Source organism: Rutilus rutilus, assembly GCF_951802725.1.
Source record: "Rutilus rutilus genome assembly, chromosome: 2".
In the NCBI taxonomy this organism is placed as follows: Eukaryota; Metazoa; Chordata; class Actinopteri; order Cypriniformes; family Leuciscidae; genus Rutilus; species Rutilus rutilus.
The window spans coordinates 6,882,322-6,901,072 of record NC_140210.1 but is presented as its reverse complement, the minus strand read 5'-3'; the positions used below and the strand labels follow the sequence as shown (position 1 = coordinate 6,901,072).

Genomic DNA, 18,751 nt, shown 5'->3' with positions numbered 1-18,751 from the left:
CCCTGTAGTGCCAAATATCTGTCAATGTCCAAATTTCTAATAGCAACACATCACGTTCTTATTGATTCAGGAGCTGCCAGGAATGTCATAGACTGAGAGTATATTAAAATATTGAATATTTACCACAACCCCTGCCAACCTCCTGTACATGTCAAGACGTTAGATGACAAACCGCCAAGATGTTACTGGGCAAGCCCTGGCTGACTTGCAAATTGTAAAATTCAGATACGATTTTTTTAATTCATGTTTGCCTGCTCTGGGTGCCTGAACAGTCTGAAGGACCTTAAAAGCAAAATGTATGTAATACTTCATGTGTATATGTTTTTAGGAACAGTCAAGTATACCGTCCATAGAATTTGTCTTGTGCCACTGATCTGCTATCAGTGTCAATATTAAAATATTTTCTCTGTGATGACAAAAAAAGATATCTGTGTACATGTCAGCATTGTCTAATATGTGTGGAAAGGTTGTTTTTATATAAAGTATATTACCCCTCAAAAGCAATCATTATGTAGCACTGGAAATACGCAATGACAACACAATCCAGACAAAAGAAAAACACTAACATTACTGTGGGGTAAATAAGACTAGAATGACCTCCACCTTGAACTGAGGGGTATATGAGCAGCCAGCATTACCTGGTAGAAGGATGAAACCTGAAAACATGAGCCTTACTGATGGGTAAGAGTGTGTTTGGGGATTTTACCCCAAGACAGCACATTTAATCAAACATATGTGAACACACATATAGATGAGGATTCAAACTGAGAGATGAGGCTTGTAACTATCAAGAATCTGTAATAGCTTACAATAGCATGGAGAATAAACAGGGCTCAACAATCAATGAGGCAGCAAATATGCAGACATACACAGCAATGAATACATGAAAGTAAAACAAATAACCTGGTGGATGATAAACATCACACAGACCTACAATGAAGGAGGAACGAGAGCCATATCTACAAATGACAATATATGGTTTTGAACACCCTAGCACAATGGTTCTCAACCAAGGGGCCTTGGACACATTGCATCCAAGGGGGCTGCAGGATGACTTATAATGTTTTAAAATTTAAATTAATATATTATTAGTACAATTAATTTGAATAATATAATTAATAAAATATAGCAAAAATACTGGAGGAAATATCTTATCTTATATGGGGGTATATAAGTTAAGTGCCTTCAAGTCAAAAAGATTGAGAGCTACTCCCCTAGCAATTGACCCTTTGCAAAGACCTGCCCCCTTAGTAACTGTTGCTATGTCCGACAAGCCATGGCACTCTCACGCCACTCTCGCATCTTCTCACGCAGTGAAAAATACATCGCGGAGCAAAGAGGACACTGACAACACGCCGACAGACAAGACAAAGTGCTTTTGGTATGAAACAAAGTCTCAGCTTTCAAATGTTGTAATTTCTTTAAGAAATTCAAATAATATCGCTTTGTGGCTCTTTAATGTGCCGTGACAGATCACTGTAACACCTCAGCTCAAGCGGCACGTGAACAATCATCTCTTCCTACTAGTTATAGCACAAAAAATTTCAATGAACATCAGAAGGTATGTTGTTTCAACCACGGAAAGACGTCAATATACACCATTTTCAAGTTAAAGTCCACCGAAGTTAAAGGGGTCCTATTATGCTTTTTTACTTTTTCAACTTTAGTCTAATTTGAGCAAAAAAAAAAGATCTGCAAGGTTACAAAGCTACACTCCAAAGGGAGATATTTTGTTTATTTATTATACTTTTCCTGAAGATTATAACCTCAACGTTTGTCTGTGTGCTGCACATTTTACGGAGAACAGCAGACTGACAGAGTGCAATGCAGGTTATATGCACAAAAGATTCTCCTGAAAGACATAACCATTCCCATTTTGTCGGGACAATCTGTTGTTTATGGATCACAACTTGTAAGTATGTCTTATTATCTGTTGCGTTTTCTACTAACAGTTCCAATAATAAGCTTTATGTAGTTGCTATGATAGCTATGATGTAATGTAAATGAAGGGCAAAGCTTTGCCTCTGCTAGGATGCTAATATGATTAAATGGTGGATAGCATCGTATCTATAAGAAAATTACAACAACAAAAAAACACACCACTCTGAAACGTCCTGTGAAATCTGTGTTTAAAATCCGTTTAGCATGATCCTCTTGTTTGTTAACATTGTCAGGGTCTGAATCGGGCTCGAAATGGTTTGAAATTGATGACATTGTTAATATTTACATCTGAGTAGAGCTTACGGTTATGAAGGGACGTGACATTTCCCGAACACGCATTTAGCACTGCCAATCACAACACATTGGGCCAGCTAACCAATCACTGCACATTTCGTATTTCGGAAGGAGGGGATTCATCGAAAACGCGTTAAACCAGACTAGGTAGTGAAAAATCAAGCATGAAAACATTCTAGTACACCCCAAAAACAAAATCGAGACTTTGTTAAAGGGCATAATAGGACCCCTTTAATACTCTCCTATCTGGTTGGACAAAATGGTGGATTCGGTGTTATGATTGGTCAAGTTTGCCTGTCAACCAAACTTCCGGCGAAGGAAGCCTGAAACGAGCCGTCATGTAATTCCAGTCTTCCTGCTCAAACCAATGTAGGTTTGTAACACATTTGCATAATGCAACCCTATGGTCTTCATTGGCTGCCTGTGAACAAGATCTACTTTGACCCACCTTCAAACACTGTAGTTGTAGCTGAGGCCTGGAAGAGTTTGATTCAAGTTGACGACCTGTCAAGAAGACGCTGTTTTCTGTGCTGCGAAAGCAAACCCACTTTGCATGCACTTCCAAAGGATAAGGACTCGAGTTGAAAATTAATATGGTAAAACCAATGCCATCATTACTATTCATATCTGTGTTAAAGTGTGCTGAGGAAGCCTCCAGAGCAGAAATGCAGTTATGGTAATGGGTGTTTTGTTTCCGACATGCGCTATAAGCAGTCAACCAATTACAACAGACTGGCCCATCTGACCATTCACCATCTGATGATACTAACAATTATCGAACCTCAGATAATAGTATTTAATTAAGAAATACAGGATAAAAAAAGACTATTACCATCTACATTCTGCTGTTAAGAAATAAGGATTTTATCACTATTATTCAGGCTGGATAAGTTGATCTGATATGAACTCTAATCTGTATGCATTAAAAGTTCTTCTGGCCTAATTGCTTTTTATGATACATACTGAGACCTACTGGCATGAGAGGAGTGTGTGCTGTGGTCAGAGCTTTACATTCACCAGTCTGCAAATACTGGCATGGAGAAATAGAATACTTCCTCTTCATTATTGTTTTATGGGGTAAATGTCAGAAATGATGACACAGAATAAATATTACTTGACTTCATTCCACAGCCAAATAATTCTGAATAGCGACCGCTGACCTTGAAAACACTGTATAGATGACCATATCTCCGGGAAACCAGTTACCCAGTTGTGCACTGCTTCTCCGACCTCTCTTTCTTCTGACATAATACAAATATTTCAATTCAAATGTCCATTTATTTATTTGGTAAACAACCATGTGTTAAAGGGACATTTTTTTTTTATATCTTCTTTTGTGTTTTAGAGAAAGTAATTCTAGTAATTCTTTTGTAATTCTAGATAATTGTAATCTAGATCATTTATATCTAGTGTAAGACTGGAAAAACTGGAAGAACTGGAAGAGAGAGCTACTCTCTGAGAGAACAAAGGAAATTAACATTTCAACTCACCATTTGAGACGCAAAGTCTCACCTCAGAATACATCTCTCCCCCTCTTCCCCACTCCCCCTCTCTCATGCTGAGACCACATGAAAATTACCCAAAAATACATATGGTTTGATGTGAATAATTAATCATCGAGTATTATACATGTTTGGTATCATTTGAAATGTCTCAGTGCGACTGGTACAAATGTCTCATTTCCAAATAAGTAAAACAAAAGGTAATAAGGTTTTATAGAGTTTAGAGATAGCTGGCACACAAAGGAAGGTGGTCTCTAGACAAATGGTCTCCTACTCCCCAAATTCCCATTGTTAGCAGATGTTTCCATGTCAAAAGAAGTTTCTGTCTATATAATGAAATGCAACGAGAAGATCGGGGCCTTTTCTGTATTTCAGATTAGCCAGTGAGGCTGAGAGTGAGACTCTCAGCTTCATGTATTTCTTAATGTTGGGTTTGCATCTCTACTCTTTATTCCAGAGCATCTGATGTTTTGTATCGATTATCTTTGAATTGATTATGAAATTGGCATGATACATTTACCTGACATAATGAATTGTTACATTTGATTATTCTAACTGACTTTGACATTATTTTCATTAAAGAGTTAAAAAGAATAGTCAAACATTCACTCACATTTAATGATGCATGGATATCATTAAAACCTTTTCATTTATGGAGTCAGATGAAATAACGAGATAGTACATATTCAAATGTATTGCATTTAATCAAAATTACTTTGCCTCGAGAAAAAAAGACACATCGAGTGCGAGTTTACACTAGATTTAAAGATTTAATGATTTAAAATCTAATTTATAAAAAGTATTGAAAACATCTGCACCCTTAAGGTTTGCTTGAATGATTTATTTTGATAGAGTGAAAGAAAAAGTTATATTTGTGCTGAAGTGACCACATATTTATAGAATGAAAGCTACTTGCCATCATTAAAGGATAGTAAGAACAGGGAAGAGACGATGACAACAACAACTATATTTTATATCAAAGGATCCATTAAGCATCACTGTCCAGTGTCTCAGAAACAAAGATGCACGCTTTCATCTCTTTACCAGGAACACTGCAGGATTGGAGTAATGGAATAATTCTAAGAAAAATTTAATTAGAAGGTAGTTGCACTATTGTACACAGGGAATTACAGACCTAAACATAGTGAATCTCATTCAGTAATAACTAAGATCGAGAAAAACTTTGCATTTTATAACTTTATGAGTCATTCAGAAACATTAAATTATGTTTTATATACAGTTTCAGTAATTTATGTAAGTTTTATGGCATTTCTATCTGAATTACATTATATTTAATGTTTGTTAATGTTACTAACAAGTTGATGCCATTGTTGGCAGATCATAAAAATTACTCCCAGCCCAATAATAAATCCAACTTTAACAAAGTAACTAAACCTCAGATGTATAGAGTCTATAAAAAAAATATTATGGCTGGGCAGTAGTTGTTTCTGGTGGGCATACTGATGGCTTTCTCTCTCCATTTTCTTTAATCCTTAACCCCTCTGGGTCAACAAAATGGCCTTGGGCATGGGAAAACATACTTAGAACACTGGTGTGTGTGTGTGTGTGTGTGTGTGTGAGTGTGTGTGTAGGGGAGGGAGTTAAAATAATTTTTTGCCTACAGCAATGTTCTGACACACAGCAGCAATAGGCAGCTTAACCATCAAACCAAGCACGTCCTGTCAAAGAGTTGTGTAGCCTCTTCTCCAAAATATGTTTCTGTTAACTCAAGTACAACCTTGAAGTTCCACTCTAAAACAACCTTATTTGTTAATTAATGTAGATTTCATTCCAGAGATAATTACAGCTCATGTGATTAAATTGGCATTATTCAGCCAAGAGGGGAGACCAGCAGCAACAAAGTTCTTTCTACCAAAGAAAAATGAGTGTAATCATGATTTAATGCACCCGTGGAACAGTCCTTAAAGGGGTAGTTCACCAAAAATGAAAATTCTGTCATCATTTACAAAATGGGACCCATCTGGTTACCCATATTCTTCAAAATATCTTCTAAAGGGAACACTTTAAGGTGCCTAATGCACATTAATTATCTATATTAAAACATTATATCATTAGCTGATCAATATATGGCTGGATGCATATACAAAAGCCTGGATGCCAACTTAGTCCCGCTCACAACATTTGAGGTTGGGAAGTTCGGTCTGGACTTGATCCATTGTGGAGCAACTATGCTCGAACCAAAGCTGTTCGGACCAATCAAATTGTCAGGGCGGGCTTTATACGATGATGGACAGATGATCAACAGTAATGTAATTATCATCCACGTCACCAAAGAGCACTTGGGTTGAATTCGTCTACAACAAAGATGACTGCCGCTGGAGAATTGAGATGTGTAGATTCCGCCATCGCGTCTGTTATAGAAGATATCGACAGCGCATTCATTTTAAAAGAGGAACAGAGACCCGCGATCAAGGCATTTGTCTTGTATCAGACTCATATTCTGACTAGAATCTGAGTATGACGACGTCAGGCTAGAAAAAAGGATGATCCATCCTTTTATAAATCTGCCGTGGACCCATATCACGTGTATTTCTAAAAGATGTCTACTGCACTGCAACGAAGCCCATAGACAAACAGACATACCTGTCAGGTTCTTGAGGCCGAGCTGTCTAAGGCCGAAGTAGCCATCTCGTCTGTAGTTGAGAAAGATGGCCAGAGCGTAGCGTCCTTCATACAGTTTAGTGCCACGGATGATCCGCAGGTTCTCCAGAGGAAGATAGTCAAACTGGTTCAGAGCCACCAACACGTAACCCGTCACCTCCCGGATAGACTGCAGAGACACAGATCCAAATATTTTCTGTTAGACACGATTAACAAGCAAACCATGAAATTCAAATTATCCGTTTTGTGAAATGTTGCTAAAAGTGTGCTTGTGAGATCTTTCAAATTTATTCAAATCTATCTCACGGAACATAATTTTATATCTCTTTAGGCAGAGATTTGTCCTCTACTATGCCTTCGGTCATCACGGCGATTGAGCATCACCAAAAGACCCCCAACGAGACAGCCTTGATATAATTTGAAGAGATAATGGCCCAAGAGAGCGCTGGACCCTCCCTCTCCACACCCACATCAATCATGTTGACATCCAATCACTGTTTCACACTGCGTATCATTAGCAGGCACAGAGGACAGGTCTATTTCATGCAGAAGAAGTGAATGTGATATAGCCGTTCTGATCGGACACACACATACTGCTGGTGTAGTTACGGAAATCCATCTGAAGAGCTGAGCAAGCACACGGTGACAGCTGTCACCTGCCAGTCACGCGCACTGGAAGACCACTGAGATCATTTTTATACTGCTGTCTTAAATGTTGGATTGGCCAGTCACAGCAATTAATAAAATGCCTGCTTAGCATTTACCATTAAAGGAATAGTCCACCCAAAAGATATAAATTACTCATCCCAAACCTGTATGACTTTCTTTCTTCTGTGGAACATAAAATAAATATTTTAAAGAATGTTGGTAACCAAACCGTTTCAGTCCTCCTGTGACTTCCATTGTATTTTCAGTCTATACAATGGAAGTCAATGGGAACTGAAACTGTTTGGTTATCAACATTCTCCAAATTATCTTCTTTCTATTCCATGGTATCCCAGTAGAACTTTTTTATTTATTTTTTGGACATACAGCAAGGTATTACCATTGGTAATTGGTAATACACATGGAAATTTGCATAGGATGTAATCACTCTACTTTGATAATAATGTAGTAGTTTCTGTCTTTGTATTACTGTCTTTATAAATCAGTCAAGTTTTAGGATAATTATTATGGAGGAGTCCATTCAATTCAAGCCATCTGTGTTTCAAGCAATAGTTGTTAGTAGATGAAGTATTCTTAAATCAAGCATATCTCCTAGTGTGGGCAGAAAGATTCTCATTGTCCTCACGTGACACGAGAGACAGTGAACAAAGGATGAATTCTGTAATCAGTAATTAGCTTGATTATACCTTTCATACAGGCTGACTGATGAAGAACAAATAACACATCAAAGCCCCACACTACAGAAACAAAAGAGAAAAAAAACTTGTGGCCAGAAATTTTGCACCAATGCTTTCTCTTTTATACTATTTTCACCATTTTGGCTTTGTACATTTTCTAATAAGTTCAAACACACATTACATGTTCAGTAACATCCACCAGTGTCACTGGTGAAAATACACACCAACACAACACATTTATAAATATTATTAGATAGAAATTTAGATCCAGATATTCAAATTGCATTATGAAAATAAATAAATAAATACCTAGTTCTGGCCTGAAACTCATTTGGTAGCGATCACATCATCATATACATAGCGCAGCTGATTGGTTGTTGTTGCATCAGTGGAAAATGAACTGCGGCTCAACATTCAAACAAAAAACGTTAGTGTTGCTGTTATCAGTCTGTAGCCCGCTTTCAGAAACCCTCCACCTTCCCCAGCTCCACCTGTGTAGATCTGCTACAGGGGTTAATTCATGAATGTTACATGTGTAACCCAACACTAATGTTCACCTTTATACCTAGAAATGTCATATTGAAAGCCTGGGGTTTTGTAACACCGTTTCAACATACATTACACACACCTCTTGGCCCAAGCTCCGGTCACACACTGCAAAGACACAGTAGAAAAAAACTCAGATATGTGTAGCTCAAATAGCAGTAATGTACCAAACGCAATCCCAGAAATCAAACACAGCCAAGTTTCAAATGCTCACTCATTATACATCTTTATTTTTCTTGCAGGCATCATTAGATTGTAAAACAAACTATCCCCCCTCCCCTTTAGCTCTGGAACCATACAATTATAGTTTCTGTAGTATTAATATTAGATATTTTGGAAAATGCTAAAAATGACACTCTTACAAGTACAAATCTCACACAACAACCAAACATCTCTGCAGTTTGAATTTTAGTCATGGATTCCTGCACTAACAGTGTGCAAAAGAAAAAGAAAAAATAGAGCAAACACAGTATTCTACAACACTTACTGGAGGTGAGCCAGCAATGCTGACTCGTTATCATCAACGCTGAGCGAATGTGGTAAAGATAAAGCTGAGCGGGCAGCAATCACTCGTTTTGAATTCCAGCCCAAGAGCAAACAATATAAATGTCAATGTTAAATGCAATCTATTTGTTCCACTTTAGCAGCAGGTGACATAACACATGTGCTTGATCAAAACCATCTGTGACAGGGTAGATATTAAAAATCCATGGAGAGAAACAATTCAGTTGAACGTCTGAATATCACGAACACAGGAGGCTTCACCAAACCCTTGTTATCGGACTTTGTCAGAGGATTCGTGAGTGTTAATCATTATGACCATGTTGATTTTAGACAATCTCCATTTAAGAAAGGAGGTGGTTAAATCCTTTAGGCTGGATTAACATATGTTAAATTGATGATGTCTGCAAACAAGGCCAAGAACATCCCACCTCAAAGTGGCTTTTATAGTCTTTTATTGGGATCGAAAGCAGTGAAGCTCAAAGTTTACTTCGTTTTTTACACGTATGCTAGGGTATACGTACAGTAAAGGTTTGCCTGGACATCTTAGTGTACCAGAACGCTGTCAACTCGGGTGTGACGTCATTCCTAGCTATGACATGAAGCATTAGTTTGTCCACAAGGTGGCAACACTGGCTCGGGCCGTTGTTTCACGGTCCGAAAATAACCGGAGGCAGAACAAGAACAACGACAAACTACTGAAGAAACAATAAAAAAGGGTTAGTTGTGTTTAAAAGTTGACGAGTGTTTATGTGAGGGGATTAAAAGATACTGTGTGTATCTTTTAATCCCCTCACATAAACACTCGTTACCTTTATTTTTAATGCCTCCACTTTAGTTTAAATGAGTACAAAGACATTTTTATTGCTCATAACATTTGGAAAGAAAAAGCACAGACACTGGACAAGGATTCATCTTTTTAGTGTGCATGTGTTGAGAGCCTGAGTTCATACTTTGAAAGGCTGTATGTTTGACTGTGCGCATACATTAACGTACATTTTAAAGGGGACCTTTTATGCAAAATGGACTTTTACATGGTGTTTGAATAGAAATGTGTCGGCAGTGTGTGTACACAACCACCCTATAATGGTAAAAATCCACCCACCCATAAATCATAAGCAGTGTCTCAGAATAAGCTGTTTATTCTTATTAAGGCTACTAAAGTTTTTCAATCAAGATATTTTCTGTTTTACTTTTGTTGTTTGATTCATATTAACAGCATATTTAGCAGTAGGTACTGTATATTACTAGCCTGGAAATCCAGACCTAAATCTAAAAGATTAATGGTCTGGCGTCGACTAATGAAAATCGCCCAGCTCGAGGGGCGGCACCAAGATCGAGGGGCATATTTAATGAGCATCATTATTCGACACCAGAGTAACTCGCTGAGCAAATTCAACTTGTGCTCTCGCGAGAACTCTGGATTACCAGGGTAGCATATTACGCTGCTTTCACTTTAATACACAGATCTAATACACGTGATTTCTGCTGTTTACGTTCACATAAATAACTGACTGGGTTTATGTGAAATTTGTGTGTTTTGACATAACCTTGTGTATTTGACAGTTTAAGCCGGTAAGAGTGAAAGAGAACTTAGTTTAATACTCACAGCACATGTCGTCTGCAGCCAGCTCTCTGTGTGCTCAGGCTTCAGATGTGTGCGCTCAGAAAACCACATATCAGAAGTTTAGACAGATATGGCCTTAAAACGCATGCAGATACCGGTAATAAACTTTCATGATGATGAAGAACTGCAATATCATGTGAGTGTGACCGCAATAGAGATAATAAAAACCAAACAGATATTTTAGTTTTTGGCAGAGTGTCCGAGGCACGAGCTGTAAAGGCTTCGTCCTCTTCGTGGTAGGGGGCGGGGAGCAGCAGCTCATTTGCATTTAAAGATACATGCACGAAAACAGCGTGTTTTTCCTTCCACTAAAAAATGGGCATTTACAACATGGTATAATAAATTATCTGTGGGGAAACTTCACAGGCACATTCTGGGGACACTTGAGACTTATATTACATCTTGTAAAAAGGAGCATAATAGGTCCCCTAAAAAGTATACTTTGGGCTTTAAACCGGCATTCGTTGGAATGAAATGGAAATTCACTCTATTTTCTAAATGCATCTTGAATATATTATTGTGAACAATTCATCAATGCATGTTTGTTTTTCTGTTCTTAACTTTTTTTTTACCTCACAATTCATCAAAATGTCATAAATGTTCTGGTGAAATGACAGCCTTCTCTCTGGTGATCCAATGCCCGACTTCTCAAATTACTTAGCCTGCTTAAACCCCGGCCCTTTTTACAATCAACATGTCCGCATTCAGATCTACCTGCAACCAATCAACAACCGATGGATTGAACTAAGTCTCCGCCCTACTTTTTTCATTTCTGATAATCCATTTCATTTGGATTTACATCGCAATATGGAAGAAATTATCTCTTGCTAATTCCATTACATTGCAATTTTAAAGTCTTTAAGATCACATCAAAGTCTCCTTTAAGCCAAAGTCTCCTTTAAACCTTGACTCACAGTAATATACTTCATGTTTGTGGACAAACACACAAAAAGCCTGAAGTTGCTTTAAACAATTATGAATGTACAATGGACGTGATTCAAACTGGTAGCTTAACGGTCAGCATTTCCCCTTGTGATGCAAGGAAAGATGGAGCCTTATTCAGATAAATGGTGATCGTTCAATTATAATTCGCTTTTATAGCCATACCTTTTAATATAATGGCAATCATGGGAATTCCTGGTGCCTGTAATTGCTCTCAGGAAATTATTTCACCTCTGAGACCTTGCCACAGTGCTGTGTCGGATCTAATAAGAAACTGCGGAGGCTAGAATGGGAAACAACAGTGGCTTTCTAAAATAGGACAGAAGTTAATACTAACTGCTGATACGTGATCAGGTTTGCCCTTTACTTTCAGAAGGGTTAAGATTAAGTGCAACCGGGGTCAGAAACTGCATTATAATACCCTCTGAGCAGGGATAAAATCAAGGCCTATATTTTATTTCCACATTAGTGTATGCAACTTATTAGGACTTCACATGGGATGTGTGCAAAACTGAACGATGTCTACTGTCTAGATAGCTACACTGCAATTCAAAAGTTTGGAGATTTTTTTTATGTTCTTGAAAGAAGTTTCTTATGCTTTTCAAGGGTGCATTTATTTGATCAAAATACAGTAAAAACAGTCATATTGTTACAATTCATATTACTATTTTATATTTTCATTTATTTTAAAATGTTTTCCCTGTGATGGTAAAGCCTAATTTTCAGCATCATTACTCCACCCTTCAGTGTCACATGATCCTTCAGAAATCATTCTAATATGCTGATTTGCTGCAAAAGAAACATTTCTTATTATCAATGTTGAGAACAGTTGTGCTGCTAAATATTTTTGTGGAAACCATGGTACCAGCATATATTAAAAGTCTGCTTACTGTGTCAAGAACACACCTATCTAAAATGTTTTTTTTTTTTTTAGGTATGTAGCCTACACTGTAAAAAATTTGCTGTAGTTATGCAGCTGTTTGCCAGTAACTTACTGTAGATTTAAATTTATGTTATTTACTGGCAACAGTTTGTTCAAAGTTAAATGAACATTAAACATTAACAAGTCTTTGTCTTTACAGAATAAAATTATAAAATAACAATCTAATGCAAAGCATTCTGGGAACCAGAAATCTTCATCAACGTTTTTCTGTTTTTTTTTCCTTCAGATTTTGGTTCCCAGAATGCTTTGCATGAGGCTGTTATTTTAGTTTTATTCTGTAAAGATAAAGACTTGTTAATGTTTAATGTTCATTTAATTTTGAACAAATTGTTGCCAGTAAATAACATCAATTTAAATCTACAGTAAATTACTGGCAAGTAGCTGCCAGTAATACTGTAATTTCTACAGATTTTTCTAACAGTGTATACATAAGTTTATAACCAAGCAAATGTATAGCCACATCACCAAGCATGGACTCTAATAGTAGAGGACAAGCAGTTGGCCTGCAGTTGCCAGCAGCATCTCAAACATCAGCTCACCTTAGTCATCCTCCCATCTGTTTACCCACTAATAAGAACACAACTCCACACCACTGCAGGGTGTTGGACACAGAACAATCCATCATGCAGTTCAGTTCATCGTGACCCTATCTATTTATAGATGGCCTTTGCATTATCACAAACTGAAGAGTTTAACAAGCCCTGGTCTGTGCTTGAATATTTGCTGCAGGAGAAACATCCTTGAAATGATACAAAATATAACAGTCTTGTGCTGACTGTGAAAGTGCTGTAGATAAAAAATGTTTTAAAAAAAAAAAAGCTGCAAAGTAATAATAATTTACTAGGAAATCCTAGGCTGGATAGCAATAATGGTTTACCCAGCAGGCCTGTTTCTTGTCTGAACTTAACTTTTGAAGAATGAAATTGTTAGAAAAACAGTTTTTAATGCCAGTGAAACTGTGACTTCTTTGCTCTGTTCCAAAACTTAGTGAGCTGCCTAGTTAGACAGCACAGCCACACTTCCAGTTCAAAGGCTGTTCCAAATGGGAAGCGACTTCTAAGATATAGCGTATGCACTTTGTTTTGACAAAGAAAGCAGCATCGTATCCTTCGCAGATAAGGGAATCCCTAAATGCACTGCGATGAGCTGAGAAAATTCAAATACTGAGAAATGAAGATTTTAATTATACACTAGCCTCCGCAAAGTGCATTAAAATCATTTAATCGATTTATTTTAATCAATTATCGAGAGAGAGAGAGAGAGAGAGAGAGAGAGAGAGATGCATCTGTTCAGCATCTGAATCGAGTGTTCAGACAGACTATGGTATAAAATAAGTTATAAGAATAGCTTACAGTATAATAAGAATATATAAGATCAAAAGAACAGCATTTATTTAAAATATAATTTAGTTTGTAACTTTGTAAAAGTCTTTACTGCCACTTTTGATCAACTTAATATACCTCTGTGCATAAAAGTATCATTTTATTAAGAAAAACAATATGTGTGTGTGTGTGTGTGTGTGTGTGTGTGTGTGTGTGTGTGTGTGTGTGTGTATTTTTATGCCCCAAACAAGGGCATGCCCCAAACATGTTAACGTCAAACTCTATTAGAGTCACCTGTAAGTAGAGTCTCTTGTAGATTGGTATTTGAGTTGCTGCCTATGCAGAGGGTTCAAAAATCGGTCACATATGAGGTCCCATCTCTGTTTGGATGCTGTCATTGAAGACAGCTGTCTATAGGCTATTGGCAGTACGCAGCAAGGCAGCTCATTAAATATTGGGGCTGAACCTTTGTGTCACATAAACAGGGCCATGGGATACCAGTAAACTAGAGACTAAATCATGCTGTGACAGTCAGAGTTCTGCAGAGATTAACACACAAAATGTATACAGTATTAATGAAATTCATTATCAATTTAGAATGCGGGGCTTCCATAGCTATTCTATGTAGCTCAGCCTGATAGTAAAGCAGATTCACAGTTCTGGTTCATAGTCTGGGATATACTGTAGGAGGAACTATTTGAAAATCTATTCTATTTATGCACAATTATATGGCTAGTTAGCATTATAAAATACTATAAAAAAGCTTTTGCCCTAAATAATCCTATCATAAGGGAAACAAACAATGCTAAACATCGAATATTAATTACCTGTGCATACAAACATACAAAATCATTTAATAATCAAACCATGAATACAACTCAAACATGCTTAAACTGCTAATGCTGTAGCAATGAGTTAGTGAAGTGCAAGCCTTAACAAATGAGTCGCTTGAAGCTCGCAGTGACACTCAGCCCTGCACTGAACCTGCCTAAACCTCTCAAAGTGAAAGAATGATAATGAGGCAGAGCTGTTAGCTCATCACAGTGATTAATACTTCCTCTAACAGACCTACTCTCTGGACAGTATATCACTGAAAACCCTTCTTTCACATTGTATTCCAGTGTGAAAATGCAGGCTGTCTAAAACTGAAGAGCAGAAATCCAGGAGTCGAGTGGCTTTTTGTCTCCCTCAACATTACAGGCTCTGTTTAAATTCTCTTGTGAGTGTGCAAGTGGCCCTTACACTGAGTCACACAGAAAGCTGTAGATAGGAAGGGATGCAGAAAACATAAATAGATGTTTTGAAAACTGATACCACATGAAAATGCATTCCTGCATGGAACCAAGTGAATGGGTTCAATTCCTAGGGAATGCATTAATTGGCCCAATGTATACATTGAATGCAACTCAGGGTACTTTTGATAAAAGCATCTGGCAAATGCACAAATCGCTTGATGTCCAGCACAGTTTTCCTTCCTTTGTTTATGTTATTTCCTGTTGATGCAGGAAGTTTGAACGGGGCACGAAGGGACGCATCCCTGTTCTTTTAAAATAGCGAATAGCTTGATTTGCTACTTGTTGTAAGTCAGAGAGAGGAGGGACATTAGAGAATATTTCAATCTAGAGAACATTTGGTTGGACAAAAACTTGGATATTAAACCCGGACTAGAAACAATGTAAATTTGAAATATGTAAAAAATAAAGTCTATTATTTACAACAATATTATCATTATCCGCTTTTCCACCGTTGGGCCGAACTGTTCTAAAAACGGTAAGGAGCGTTTCCGGTAATATTTCCACTATAGATTGGTTCGGCACAGCACGATTACAAACCATTATTGGCCTGCATGGAATTCTCAGCACAAACCACTATTTGAACGATTAATTAATTTTAAAAATAAATCTGATCATCCTCCACGACGAGGGTCGCCATTTACATTTCATATCGTCTTGTAAACTCTTGTACACCTCTCTTTTTGGTGATCTCAGTCCTGCCTACAATCTGTACAGAAAGCCAATTTGGGATTTTAATTTAAGTAAAAGTACTGAAACTTAAAGAAACCCCCCCCCCCCCAAAATAATAATGCATTAAAGTCAACATGAAATGGTGTTTGTAAAAATATTTCTTTGTAAAACAGTATATTCAATTAATTCAGGTGGCTGAGAGGGCTTGGTGACGTCAGCCAAATGAAAAGTTATTGATGAGAAACATTTTCTGTTTCTTCTTCTCTGAAAAAAAAAAAAAAAAAAAAAAAAATTGTGCACAGATTAATCTTGTAAAACAAGACCAGGCATGATTATTAAGAAAGTAAACAGGGTCAATTTTTATTTAATGTTGACTTTAAATGTGTCTAATATAAGCAAGCCAACAAAAATTGATGCAGACAGAAAAACAAAGAGTGTACATGGAGTTTACACATATTGCTATGTTCACAAGATTATGTTTCATTACCCTTGTTTATTTCACGTCATAGTTAAAATGTGTATTTACATATATATGATTATCTCCACAGAAGCTTATGATGATTGTGTTGACATGACTGGATGGAAAAACCTACAAAAGAAAATGATATTCTACCTATCCCTTGATTCAACATTCTAACCACACACACAAGCACTCCTGATTTATATCTGATACAGCATTGCAATTATCAGCGAATCTAATTAAATTTCATATTTCAATAGTTTTACAAATTATGAAGACTTTTATCCAATCTGTGAAACTAAAATTATTAGTGCAAGGGCAAAACTGAATGAAAAAGAAAGACAAGAAAAAACAGCTTGGGTGAATATTTCAAGATGAGAGCAACTTTGAATTAAAAACAGACATAAAAGGATCACGTCAGGTTCATGTCAGGGCTCGAGCCGCTCGACATTAAGGATTGCCTGAATGCCCGTGGCCAGCGTAAGCGACGCTCCGGACAGTTGACGGATTGACCCGATTGGGCCAGTGCTGAATCGGTTATCAACTGCAGGTGTTTTTAAGCCTCGCCGATTTAAACATTCAAGCGCAAAAAGATGCTAAAAATGCTTCTTTTTTTTTATTCAAAAGAACAGCAAAAAGCATTTGAGGTATCATTAAAGGAATATATATATATGTATATCAAATTTGACATTTTTGTATGCGTGTAATACTGATATTCTTTTAAGACAATCAGATCCTCCTCACTATTGGCCGAAACCACTTCGCTCTTCTCAACGACCTCAGAGACGAGAGTGAATGACCCGTGTAAGAGAACAAGAGCCAGCCAGAACAACTCAAGCATTATTACACTGGAGTACAGCCCCATTGTGCTGAAAATCCTGCTTGGTCTGCAGAAAACTACACGACTGAACAACATCAACCCACAAGGTTTACATTTTTCACATATTTTAGTTGCAAACAAAGGCAATTATTTGTCTCTATGGTGCTAACTTGGACACTGAGCTTGATGTTCCCAGTCAGCTGGCATGTAATAATCCAGTGGCCTGATTAGACTTTAATGAACTGTCAATCAAACCCTCTAAAAGTATCACGGGATCCTAAGGTGTTGGCTGTCATACACAGTATGGACAACAGGATGTACAGTGTGTACAGTGTGTACATGTACAGTTATGCTAAACTTTAGCATAAGTTTAGACACCCATGCTAAAGTTGACTAAAAAGAGGAATAAAAAATCATCTTTTGGAAATTGAACTTAATGCCTTAATTTAAAAAATTAGGAAAAATCCAACCTTTAAGGACACCAATTTTCTTTGTGAATGAATAATGTATCGTAAATAAATAAATGTTCTTCCTTAAAATACAGGGTGCATAAGTCTGGACACCCCTATGTTAAATTCCCATAGAGGCTAATTCCCTGATAAAGTTCCCTTGGCCTTTGGAATTAAAATAGACCCACATCATCACATAGCCTTCACCATACCTAGATATTGGCATGGAGTACTTTCCATAAGATCATCTCTCAATGTAAATCAAACCAGCCATTAGGCTAACTGAAATAAAACCATGCCAATCTCTAGGTATGGTGAAGGCTATGTGATGATGTGGGGCTATTTTAATTCCAAAGGCCAAGGGAACTTTATCAGGATGGATATTATCCTGGATCCATGAAGTAACTGGCCTTTTAAAAATAAAAATCTGCCTGCCTCTATGGGAATTTAACATAGGGGTGTCCAGACTTATGCACCCTGTATTTTAAGGAAGAACATTTATTTATTTACGATACATTATTCATTCACAAAGAAAATTGGTGTCCTTAAATGTTGGATTTTTCCTAATTTTTTAAATTAAGGCATTAAGTTCAATTTCCAAAAGATGATTTTTTATTCCTCTTTTTAGTTAACTTTAGCATGGGTGTCTAAACTTATGCATAGCACTGTATAGGGAACAAAGTCACATACACACACACACACAAAAAAAAAAAAAAGAACGAAAAATGCCTATGACAAGAAGGTACTTTGCTGACCATAAAGTGATGCTGAAGATACTTTACTTAAAATGCTAATAAATAGGTGCGTCATAGACTTATAAACCACCACTTTATAAAGTAACATTTAACAAAGTATTTACAGTATATATAATCTGCAGTTTTCAGTAAGTGTCTTCAGCCTGCTAAATAACTAATTGTAAATGTCATGATATACAGCGATGTTTGCTGTGCTCAAAGCATTTTAAATCCAATATTTTAATCAAATATTCAAATGTAGACCAGTTCATTTAAATTGTAATAATATTTCACAATATTAATACATAACTTTTGAATGCTAGTGTAGGCCTGTACATTAAACAAAGGCCTGTACATCTAGAGAAGGACAGCACTGTAAAGCAAGATGCATCTTAACAACACCATATGAGACAAACTAAGACAATAAGAGAAAAAGTAGGCTACATTAATATTATATACTATTTAACTTTTGAGAAAGACTGTGTGTTAGACTGCATCTAAATACTGTATATTACAATATTCTTACTTTACAATATTAAACGAACTTTACTTCCTTTAAAAACGTTCAAATTTAAAACTTTAAATTTCTTTTGTTTTTCTCCATCCTCTTTTTCACTGATTAGGAATTTATTAATTATAAAGATACAGTAACTTGAGAGGTTTCTGATTAATTTCCACCATCCCTGATCACTACACTATAACTCTTCAGATAATCAAAGGAAATGCAGACTTAAGCCCCTA

At 36.8% G+C, this 18,751-nt stretch overlaps 1 protein-coding gene across 1 annotated transcript in view; it reads right to left on the bottom strand.

Moving 5' to 3' along the window:
* LOC311286854 (receptor tyrosine-protein kinase erbB-4-like) overlaps nt 1–18,751 on the bottom strand; it is a 151,052-nt gene that overhangs the window by 46,532 nt on the left and 85,769 nt on the right. The window contains exon 3 of the mRNA XM_084403290.1: nt 6,342–6,528. Within this exon, the coding sequence (XP_084259416.1) occupies nt 6,342–6,528 (187 nt within the window). The remainder of the gene's footprint in view (nt 1–6,341; nt 6,529–18,751) is intronic.